Source organism: Trachurus trachurus (assembly GCF_905171665.1).
Source record: "Trachurus trachurus genome assembly, chromosome: 19".
Taxonomy (NCBI): Eukaryota; Metazoa; Chordata; class Actinopteri; order Carangiformes; family Carangidae; genus Trachurus; species Trachurus trachurus.
Genome location: NC_139913.1, coordinates 11,662,999 through 11,675,478, shown reverse-complemented (window position 1 = coordinate 11,675,478; position 12,480 = coordinate 11,662,999). Strand labels below are relative to the sequence as shown.

The 12,480-nt window shown below is 42.2% G+C and overlaps 1 protein-coding gene across 1 annotated transcript; it reads left to right on the top strand.

Moving 5' to 3' along the window:
- The first annotated feature begins 2,353 nt into the window (after nt 1-2,353).
- On the top strand, nt 2,354-12,270 carry mfsd13a (major facilitator superfamily domain containing 13A). The gene is made up of 9 exons (XM_083994062.1): nt 2,354-2,508; nt 4,527-4,785; nt 5,849-5,928; nt 6,512-6,961; nt 7,051-7,171; nt 7,551-7,647; nt 7,995-8,166; nt 9,652-9,845; nt 11,040-12,270. The coding sequence occupies exons 2-9, from the start codon at nt 4,618-4,620 to the stop codon at nt 11,288-11,290; spliced, it is 1,533 nt and encodes a 510-aa protein (XP_083850188.1). The 5' UTR covers nt 2,354-2,508; nt 4,527-4,617; the 3' UTR covers nt 11,291-12,270.
- The last annotated feature ends 210 nt before the right edge of the window (nt 12,271-12,480 follow it).

Sequence of the window (12,480 nt, the reverse complement as noted above, 5' to 3'; positions counted from 1 at the left end):
ATGTTTGAAAAGTCACACAGCTCAGTCAAAAGGCACAAAATGACCACAGAGATATGCAACACAACTAAAGAGACAGAAAATGACAGAGAGATGCAACACAACGGCATGTTTCAAAGAAACACAAAACAACCACAACCTCAAAGAAACATGTAATGACACGAGAGACACAAAAATACATCAAAGAAACACAAAACAACCACATTAAGACACAAACTGACTACACACTAGGTATATATATATGGAGAGAGAGAAAGAGAGAGAGAATCAGAATCAGAAACGTTTTTATTGCCAAGAGCAGTAGGCTAATGGTAATTTTAGGCTACAGCACAAGGAACTCAGGTGAAAACACAAAAGGTACAAAAAATAGTAAAAATAAAATAAAAATATTAAATATTATAATATTAAAACAAGATAAAATAAATAAAAAAATGTGCATAGTATATACTATTTTGGGATTTATATACAATAGAATAAAGATAGGTAGAATACAGAAACGTTACTGTGCAAATTGTTGTAGTTGAGTGACTGTCCATAGGTCAGGGGTCATCAGTGGCCCCTAACTTAAAATTTAGGAATGCATCCTGAAAAATTAGGGGCACACACTGTAAATGGACTTCCAAAGCTAATATTCCCATTTCCTTTTCATTCATGATCATCACACACATGTTAAGACTGATTCTAAACTATTTAAGTCAAACTTTCCAAAACAAACAAGCAAATTTACTGGTGCAAAAGATGAAAAATTTGCTTGCATTCTCTCAAATATAGTCTGGAGCCCTGATAGGCTGACTGTAGTGGGGAAGAAACTGTTATTGTGGCGTGAAGTCCGGAGCCTCTTGTAATAGGGGAAAGTCTGGAAGATATCTATATAATAATCTATCTATTTAATGTCTTATAATGAATTATAATGAATAATGAATGAATAACGCCATCATTTTCCTGCTGCATATAGGGCTGTCTCACACCTGGAGGAGTTGGGGAGCTCAGTGAGAGTGATGTTCTTCGACTTCTCCAGCGCATTCAACACCATCCAGCCCTCCCTGCTAGCAGAGAAGCTCCATGCCATGCAGGCGGACCATGACATAGTGGCCTGGATAACCAACTACTTATCCAGCAGGCCACAGTATGTCAAATAACAGGCGTCACTGTCAGATGTGGTGCACCCCCCGTTCCTCTTCACCATCTACACCTCAGACTTCAGACACAATTCCAGCAAGTGTCACCTCCAGAAGTTCTCCTCTATTGTTGGCTGTATCAACGAGGACAATGAGGAGGAGTACAGAGGTGTGGCGGAGAGATTTGTCCGCTGGTCAGAGGAGAACCATCTCAGGCTCAACATCACCAAAACCAAAGAGCTGGTGATCGATTACCGGAAGCACGGGAGGCCCCCAACCCCCATTACCATCCAGGGGGAGCAGGTGGAGATAGTGGACTCCTATAAGTCTCTGGGGGTCCACATCAACAACAGGCTGGACTGAAAGGACAACACATCTGCATACAGCAAGGGACAGAGCCGCATGTACTTCCTGTGGAGGCTCAGGTCCTTTAATGTGTGTAGCAAACTGTTGGCGACTTTTTTTTATCAATCTATGGTGGCCAGTGTGTTGTTCTTCGCCGTGGTGTGCTGGGGTGGAGGCACCAAGGAGGGAGAGAGGAACAACAGGATCAACAAGCTGGTGAGGAAGGCCAGCAGTGTGGTGGGCCGCAAACTGGACAGTCTGTAGGCAGTGGCGGAGAGGAGGATAAAGGTCAAGATCAACAACATCCTGGAGAACCCCTCCCACCCCCTCTACGAGGAGCTGTGGTTGAGGGGGAGCACCTTCAGCCAGAGACTCACTCTCCCCAGGTGCAGAACGGAGCGGTTTAGGCGCTCCTTTCTCCCCACAGCCATCAGACTGTTGCGTGAGCACACATGCACACGCAGAGAGATCCAAGCACTTTATTAACTCATAAGCCTTTATTTATTTTTTATCTACTTATTTTATTTATTAGTGATAGGTTACCTTTTTTGTGTGCCTTGTCTTGTTTCTGTTGCTGCTGTGACAAAGTGAATTTCCCCCTTGGGAGATTAATAAAGTTCTATTCTATTCTATTCTATTCTATTCTATTCTATTCTATTCTATTCTGTTCTAATGTGCACCCCAGTTGTACAACACTGGTGACAAACCTGTGAAAATCAGGTTGACCCATATCTAATCATAGTAAACTGGTTAGGAAACCCATCCCTGCTCAGCACTAGGTGGCGCTGTCAGTCTCTTATCTGATGTGTAGCTGCTGGGAAAGCCCACAGACCGTAGACTCACCACCACGGTCGTCATGGACGTGAGGAACCGACCGTATCTGTCGTGACGTGGACTGGCTGTCTGTCTCCACCGCCGCCGCCTCTCGGTGATCCAGACCCGGCAGCAGCAGCAGCAGCAGCAGCGGGCGGCAGAGCGGAGCCAACAAGTCAGCTTCCCACCGAGTCAAAACACGATTTACTCAGTCTGCTCAACAGCTCTTTTGTCGGTACGTAACATTTTAATTCGCTCTCGTGTGACCGAATTCGTGTTTTTTAACGGTCGGAACGTTTACGTTAACGTCAACGTTGACGTAAACGTAAACCAACCAGCTAAAGCTAACGTTACTGTAGCACTTTAATGAGGCCAGCTAGTGTTAGTTAGCGGTTAGCTTAGCTTTCCTTAACCTGTTAGTAGTGGTGGTGCGGTTTTTATTATTGTTTTTTAATAAAATATACCGTAGCTGCTTTACCTAGGTCAATACAACAGACTACACAGCTATGTGACGATAAGTTAGTTGTGTCTTCAACTGTGAGCTTGTTGAGTCGATAACAGCTGATCGATTAGCTGCTGTGAGTTGTTGATGGTGTTTGTAGATATTTCCTTTTTTCCTGTTAACTTTATTTAAAAGTCTTCGTTAGACACCACCTGTTCAGTCCTTTATCTTTTTATTTGACTATTCCACCATTTTTAATTTTCAACATGTTCAGCTCTAGACTTTATTTTTCCTCCACTCAACATGTGATTGAATGTAAAAATATAAAAACAAACCCAACATCTGACAATATTCACACGTCAGTTCTCTTAATCTATATTGATATTAGGTTCACCAGCTCAGGCACCATTAATCTTTTGGCTATCAGAGTGAAAACAACAGGTGTGTGTACACAACTTACAATTTTAATTATCTTAAAGTTATAGACTTACATTACATAAACCAAAAGGGAGTGACAGAGAGAGACATTTGCGTTTAAAACAAAAAAGATATCACTGCAGCTGTGGTCTTCTTGACTGAGAATCCAGCTTGACAGAGACCGAGACAAAACCAAGACCTTGAAAATGTAGTAGCCTACTACAACACTACAAACCTGTGAAAATCACATTGACCCAAATGAATCATAGTAAACTACTCATAACAATCATCTCGCTCGATATTTACATTATTCCTAAACTGAAAAGAAAATCTAACTTGATCTATTTGAAATCTATATTGAGATTAGGTTTCACCAGCTCAGTTACCATTAATCGTTTGGCTATTAGAGTGAAAACAACAGGTGTGTGTGTGTGTGTGTAGTAGCTACACAACTGTGCCCCAGTGTCCACAGGTGGAAACAGCTCTGAATCTGATTTGGCTGAGAGGACGTGAATTGGATATTTGTAGATGTTGTGCCACTCTGTTGCCTGTTACCAAGCGAACCACTTCTGATTTTAGTAAGATATGTGTTCAGGAGAGATGCGATACGGCCGCCGCCAGCTGAGAGTGATCCCGCTCCACTGCCTGGATCTGATTGGCACAGGGCTGCAGAGCTTTCTTTTTTGTTACTCTCCTAGGAGATCGCCTCGGCCAGAATTTGCTATCTCGCTCAGATCTTGAGATGAAAGTTAGGTTGTTGTTTTTTTTACACTTGCACTTGTGTGTGACTCTGACAGAGCAGATCACATTACCTCAGGACACTGTTACTGTGAGATATTATATGGCTTCTCCCATTGAGGATGTGACACGGCGCTCATAGATTGAGGCGAGCCTGAGCTTGTCGCAGCCAGGTGTGAATTACGAGGCCTGTCGGTGTTTTTAAAGTGAATCATCTCCGGAGGGTGCTGCATGCAAGAATGCACTTGGGGCTTTGAGAGGAAAGTGAATCAAATTAAACATGGGGGACAGTGAGGGGGTGGTTATTAAAATTATTAAAATGATAGAGGAAACTAAAGCTGTACTTTTCTCAAACACACACACAGAGCTGGGCGTGGGCCAAAGGAAAAAGGAACAGAGGCCCACGGCCAAAGTAATTGGTAGTTACAGCTCCCTTTGGTCTCCTCTGACTCTGTGGGGAAACAGAGTCAGGAAAGTCACTATAATGTTCAACTATTCTGAGATTCAACCATGGGACGCTGTAGAAACTTCCAGTTATACTCCGAAATATCTTTGACATGTTCTTTTAACTTTGTTTCAGTGTGAGGCGATACATTCTCCTTTGTCTGCTGGACTGAAAATAACTTTGCACTGTGTCTTTTATTTTTTTGTTTCAGGCCAGGATGAGGTGGTGACCCATGGTCTGCCAGGCCGTGAGATGATTGCTGCTTGGCACGGAGACAGGACGAAGCAGAGAGACTGAGAAGAATGGGAAAGAGCATCTGGGGCTACTGGCAAGGCGTCTTCTCTACTGCTGTGCTGTATGGCTCTCTGGCCCTTTTTACCTCCATCCTCCACAATGTGTTCCTGCTTTACTATGTGGAGACGTTCGTGTCCGTCTACAAGATCGACAAGACCTCATTCTGGGTGGGAGAGGTGAGTGAGAAAAAACCTGAGTGTGTAAATGTGTCATTTAAACATCAGGCTTGAAGTGTAGCACTAATGTACCAGAGTGTCAGCTGCGGTTTTTAAAGGGATAGTTCAACATTTTGGCAAATTGGCCCATTGCCATAATCCCTATAGTTTTAGGAGTAGGTTCGTTACCTTTATTTGTCGGTGCAAGCTATTTTTAGAACGGCGGAGCAGAGCCGCGAGCTGCTCAGAGCTACGCTACGGAGGCTAATGGGATTTCTTGGTTTCCCTCATCAAACTCATCAAATACACAATCCAGGAACTCCAAAACGCTCTGGTGGACAAGTTGTGACCTGCACAATCACCACGCTATGAGATAATAACGGCACGTTACGAGACAGAGTTGTTTTAGATCTGCTCTCATGGAGCTCCCTGCTGAACTGTGGCCTGTGGCTTATGGGTGCTGACCTTGCACCACCATGTCTCCAGTTTTGTTGCTTTCTCAGCCTCTTTCCTTTCATTTCCTGCCATATTTTTTTTATTCCTGTTGTTAACCATCCTATAAAGGCATAAAATGACATCAGAGACTATAAAAAAAATCTGTTGTCTTTGTCTGTGAGTTCTCAGAGGCTTGATATCTTGTCAGTGCTAATTAATAAGCCACTGATTGTTCTATTTTATTTTATTGTGTAGAGACAAACAATTGTGGTGATGACATATAACATACAAGATAATACAGAGTAACAGGTGACGAACATATAGGATGGAAATTAAAGACATCATCATGCTGTGATGAATCAGGGTCAGGCAGTGTTACAGTGCTACTACTACTACTAACACACATAATAATAAAATACTAGTAACAAAAAATATGGTATTATTGTATATATATATATATATATATAAAATATAGTAATATTGATAGACATGGCGAGTAATAAAAGTAATAGTGTGTGATGAGAGGTTCCATGTGTGAGAGAGGAGAAAACAAGAAAACAGATAATGATGATAATAATAATAGTTAAACAAACAAAAAAATCTTAAATCTAATATAACTTTATTGACATCCCTCTCTCATGTCCCACAGACGGTTTTCCTCGTGTGGAACAGTCTGAACGACCCTCTCTTCGGCTGGCTGAGTGATCGCGCCTTCCTCAGCTCTCCTCAGTAAGTGTCTTCTTCTCCCAGCAACCCATCCAGGTTTCCCAGTCAGCCCGGGTTTGTGTTTCGTTCTAGTTAAAGGTTTGGTTGAAGATCTTATTCTGGATCATTTTTTACTGTACTAATCTGCTAGAAATCCTCTTAACACCCGATTGCAACTGAGTAAATAAAGGCTTTTTCACAAAAATGAAAAAAATCACTTGCCTGGGGAACAAAACAAGCCTCAAAAAACACCATCCAATCAGTTTGGCCTGACAGAACCGATTTTCCAGGATCTCCAACCCTACCTTTAAGCACATTTATCTCAGTATTGTCACAAGGTGGTGTCAGTCGATGACGGGACAGGTTTGTTTTATCCCAACAGGGACTCACACTGTTTTGACCTTTCTATTTATTTGCCTTTTTTTTTTTATCTTGGTCATCGTGCTCTTTCTATATTTGCCTTAGAGATTATATAACACAGTCATGCTGAAGTGACCCCCTGTATATCCTGCACCAAACAACACTCAAACAGTTTGAGAGTATTTGAACAGCTCTGTTTTTATTTTATAAACCTAATTACTGTTTTTTGTTTTGTTTTCCCACCCAGGACAAGTTCTCAGATCACAAATCCAGAGGTGGTGCTGAGGCGCCTGAAGGCTCTCTCCACAAATGGCCCTCTCTTCTGTCTCTCCTTCCTGGCCTTCTGGGTGGCGTGGGCAAGGCCAGGTCTGCAGTTCCTGCTGTGCCTGTGCTTGTACGACGGCTTCCTCACCATGGTGGACCTCCACCACAGCGCCCTGCTGGCCGACCTCGCCGTGTCGGCCGCCGATCGCACGCGCCTCAACTTCCACTGCTCGGTGTTCAGCGCTCTGGGCGCGTTCTCCGTTTTCCTGTCCTATTCTTTCTGGGACAAGGAGGACTTCTACTCTTTCCGTCTCTTCTGCGTGACTCTGGCAGCTTTTTCCATCTTGGGCTTTTTCGTAGTTTCCAGGCTGCTACAGCATCGTTTTCATAAAGAAGTCCGTCAAAGACAGGACGAGGCACAGGCACTCAAAGAGTAAGGCTTTAAAAGGATAAAGATATGCTTCATAGCTGGCGTTTTTTCCTCTTTGTATCACTCCTTACATTTCCTCTTCTCCGTTCCAGGCTGAGTGTTGGCCACGCTCCACTGACCCAGCCAGATAAACCTGTCACTATCGGACAGTACATCAAGCAGCTCTCCAGAAACAGGAACTTCATGTGGTTTGTCTCAATGAACCTTGTTCAGGTGAGATACTAATTCACATTAAATGAAAAAAAAGATATTTGTATAATTCCACTCACCAGAGCAGTCTTATCTTGACATTTGTTTAAGTAAGGATGATGGAAATAGTGTCTCTTGAGTCAGATGCTTATTAACCACCACTAATCCTATAATTGCAACATGTAACCACTGGGCCTTTTGAGAATGTTGCCACAATATAATAATATGGAGAGATTAAAAAAGTCCATAATATTTACATAGCACACAATCACAGGTGTGTGCTGTTACAGTACAGTCTTTACAACACAAGACACTAATGTGTGTGTATCTAAGGAGAGCACACGTGTACCATCTGCTCTAATGTCACTTTCTCATTATATTAAATGTCTCTCTCCCTCTGTAGGTGTTTCACTGCCACTTCAACAACAACTTCTTTCCTCTCTTCCTTGAGCATCTCCTCTCTGACAATATTTCCGCCTCTACAGGTTCCATCTTGTTAGGTAAGATCCCTTCAAGTAACAGGAAATAACTCATGACAGGCAGCTCTTTTTAATGCAGCAAAGCTGTACAGACAAACAGCAATGCAGTAATTCTCGGACCAAGCAAGTTCTTTTGTATGAAGAGCATCATGGTCCTTTTGATGCAGTTTTAAACCAAATCTCCTCAGTTGTGCAGAGCTGTTTGTCTTGTGGCTAGAGTAGAATAGATGTACTGTATGTTTTCCTGTTAATTTGCATTCTGGTTTGTTGGCACTCCACCTCCTTTTCTTTTTGAAAATGATTATTATTTCTCCTCCTGATTTTTGGTCTTTTTTTTTAATGCTTCTCTGCTTTTGCTCCCCATGCAGGGATCTCTTACATTGCCCCCCACCTGAACAACTTGTATTTCCTGACACTGTGCCAGCGTTACGGGGTTTACCAGGTTATCCGCTGGCTATTTATGCTCAAACTGGGACTTAGTGTGGTTATGGTGCTGGCAGGGGCTGACCACATTTATCTGCTGTGCATCTTCATTGCTAGGTATGGCCATGTACACACATCAGCACACGCATCCGATGTGTGAGAGCTTGTACTTTTGTTTGCTTGTTACATTTTTTTTATTTTTTATTTTAGATTAAAGTGTCAAGATCACTTTAGCTGAATGCACAATCACACAATGGCAACAGACAGAATCACAGCATTCACAAAAGCACGCCAAGGACTCACAAGGAGTCACAGCCTGTTTCCAAGTTGACTCAATATTTGTCACATTTTGTATCCAAATATTGTGCTAACTTGTTTTTGCCACGACACCCGTTCAGGCCTCTTTCACTGAGAATGACCAAAAGTGCTTTATTTCACCCTCCACAGTCTTTATGATTTACAATATTGTTTATCCACAGAGCTTAAAGGGATACTTCACCCAAAATCGATAATTCACCAATTTTCTACTCACTGTCATGCCAAGGAAGGGTTTGGAGAACTTTCAGAGTCATCAAAACACTTTTGGAGTTCCGGGGGGGGGTCCGGCTGGCAACGGATTTTCATATAATGGCAGCGGATAGTGCTCACTTTTGAATCGTCCAAAACACACACTATGTAACATCCAAATACCTCCTCCGCCACATGAAAAAGTTGTTCAGAAAAAATGAATGTGATCTCTGTTTTTAGCCTTGTTGTAGTAGCTCCCAGTGGCTCTGTTGATGTTTGTGCGCATGCGCAAGATTTGCTACGAGATTTTTGTTTGTTGTTCTAAACCATTGGATGTTTGATGTAAACACAGAGGAACATCTCGCAGCAAATCTCGCACACTCATGCAGCCACTGGGAGCTACTGCTACAACAAGGCTAAAAACAGAGATCAAATTCATTTTTTCCGAACAACTTTTTCATGTGGCAGCTTCAGGACACTTGGGTCAGTACGGATGAGCAGTATGGAGGTATTTGGATGTTTCATAGTGTGTGTTTTGGACGATTCAAAAGTGAACTCAATCCGCCGCCATTATATGAAAATCCGTTGCCAGCCGGACCCCCCCTGGAACTCCAAAAGCGTTTTGATAACTCCGAAAGTTCTCCAAACCCTTCCTTGGCATGACGGTGAGTCGACAATTGGTGAATTATTGATATTGGGTGATGTATCCCTTTAAATGGGGAGTGTAGATTAGAGAGTAGCTACCAGCAGCCAATGCGCATGTGTAAAACAATTTTCGGGTGTGTGTGGGGGTGTGTGTGGGGGTGTGGTCGTATTCGTCACAGCTGTGGTAGAAGTCAACGATGTGTGAAAACTTCTGGTTCCTTAACACTAGCTGACTTCATTTACACAACATTGACCATAGGTGATGAAGTCACTTGACACGATGTCCTGTGGTTTAGCACACAGAAACACACCTTAGCCCCGTCCGTCAGATCACAAACTGTTACCCCCCTCCTCGCTCTATTGAATTGTAAACCACATTACAGCCAGTTTGTGTTGTTGTGTTGCTGCTGGTGCTGAAGCCTGTAACCTGCCCTCTGCTCCTCTTCCCAGCAACCGGGTGTTTACAGAGGGGACGTGCAAGCTGCTGAAGCTCGTCATTTCCGACCTAGTGGACGAAGACTTTGTGGTCAACCGCCGCCAGCAGGCCGCGTCCGCGCTGCTCTTCGGGATGGTGGCCTTGTTGACCAAACCTGGGCAGACGTTCGCCCCGCTCATCGGCACCTGGCTGCTGTGCGTTTACACAGGTATGGTCACAAACAGTCGCTTGTTGTCCTCATGAAGAAGACAGCGTCATTGTCAACTTGTTTCAAATTGGAGGTATAAGTTACAGCTGTGGCTGTTTCTGTCTTTCTAGTGCACGAAGTATCAAGTGGCTCAGGTTACTCAGCATGTTAGTTGTATTTCAGCTCCATCAGACATCAGTGAACTAGTGTAATAGCTGTTCAACAGTATGATGTCAGTAAGGTTTAATGCAACTGAAGCCTTCTGTGGGTTGAAGATGAAATAAATGGGACATATAGAACTTGATAAACAAGAAAAACATGCACTGGGTTTCTCTCAGTGATGACTCAGCAGAGTTACATGGCAGGTTGAATCTTTATGATGACCTAAACCAACTGACTGTAGCTTCATATTTAGCCGACAGTCCCATCTTCCTCAGTGCCACAAAGCAAATAACTTTTTTTCCCATACATTTTAACAGTTTCTTGTTTTTGTTTGTTTTACCTTCCTAGCTTAGCCATGCAAACGTCCTTTAGTATTGATATTTTATTTGCTTATTAGTAGAGGTGTCAGTGTACACATGTAAACGTTTACACGGAATGAAACAGTAAACGTTCATAAAAATCCCTAAACGATATACGCAATTTAGTTTTTTGTGAGCGAGTGTGATGGCGCCGGCAGATATATAATATATCATATATTAGGGTTATTATATTATTATCCGTCCGATGGACGCTACCGTGTACACGTTTAAACGGAAAGAATTGCACAGTTTACACATGTACATATTTTAGTACACGTTCACATCCATACTTATTATTTTAACATATCTTACATTTTTTTCAGGACTTTCTGGCTACAAATGACAAAAACCTATAAAGATTTTAGGTTAGGTTAGGTTATACTTTATTTATCTCCAAGGGGGAAATTTGTAACAGTGGCATAAAAGAGAAACAGGACATTGAGTACTAAATAAATATATACAGTATATCATAAGCTATATAAAATGACACAAAAAATAAAATACATAAGACATAAAAAAACTACTGTGCTCTCTCCTTGCTGGATAGAATAACAGGTTAATAGTAGATTAATAGTGCGACTATTATCAATAATTTGGAAATTATCCATTCTCATTAAAGACTTGAAAGTGTCATTGATGTTTTGCCCAGACTGAGGGTACTCATACTCTCTTGTGTTGTTTTTGTCTCCCTCAGGTTATGATATTTTTGAGAGGGAACCTGTGAAGGACTCCCTGGTTTCTGTGCCTGACGTTGCCTCTGGCTCAGGGACTCCGCCTCTTCGCCTGGGCTGCTTCTACATGTTGGTGTTTGTGCCTATCACCTGTGCCCTCCTGCAGCTGGCCGCCTGGTCCCGCTTCACACTTCATGGCCGCAAACTGCAGGGGATCAAGACCCTGAGGCAAGGCGCCCAGCAGGGACACCTCATCGATGTCAAGGCCATATGAGCTGAGTAGAGCTGGGCGAAGCTGCACACAAGACACTTTTAAATTCAAGGTTTTACAGTCCCTTTGATATCCACTAAGGAGGAAATGAGCGCAGAAAGCCCAGCCTGGTGTGAATCATGACACAACAATGTGGCTGACAAATCCCTCTGGAAGGAACAGGAAATCTTTTAAAGAATGAAACATGCCTTATTTTTTATATTAAAGTATTTACCTATATTTATATTTGAACAAATGACCAAAAGAAGAGGGTAGAACCAATCACTCCTTTCGAGGTAGAAGGACCAAGGTGACAAGTTTTCATAGTGCAGGCCAAAGATAGGGTGCCCTTTTTAAACCGGTTTGTTCAGCATATTTCTGGCCTGTAATCTGAGCACCCTTACTTCCCGGTAATCATGAAGAGGTTTACCACAGAGCTATTGTTCTGTTTTTTTTTTTTTTTCGTGTTATTAACAGGATGAGGACAAAGGAATAAAATAGCTTTTGTGTTTTCGAAGAGTTGCTGATACTGCATGGATCCTAAACTTCAGAGCCGATTAATTATTTTTCTGTTTCTCTACATTCACACAGAATGCCCTGCCAGTCGGATAATGACAACTGTATTTTCTGATTCGTCCAGTATCGATGATGATGATGATTATGATGATGTTTTTTGCACAAAACTGCCATTTCTCTGTTGTACTTCTAACATTCTGATTGTGACATGCTTAATGTACTGTAGTAATACAAATTGGAATAAGTAATTTATACTGGTAACCATGTTGTCACTTCGATTTTGTAATTTTTTCAGACTGCACAAAGACTGCGTGGCATTACCACCAATAAACCTCATCTGTGTTGAAAGTCAAACAAACTCTGCTGTGCCATAACACCTGTGTAAGATTGAAGAACTGAAACTTTTTCTAAACTGGGTTTGAAATGTGAAACGTTTTGACCATCTGTGTGTGGTATTTGTGAGTAACCTGGTGAGGAAATAAAAAAAAGTCCACAGTGGATGTTTCTATCCTGATTCTAATGGTCACAATCACTGCATAGGACACCAATAATTTCTTGCTTGTTTATTTGAGTTGACTGGTCTTGTATCTGAGAAAATAAAGACCAAGTTTTTTTTTATGTAGGTGTAAAGAACACTTGTAGGTCTGCCATACAGTACACCTCCACATTATCTGTGTCATGGAAACATACCTGGTGCA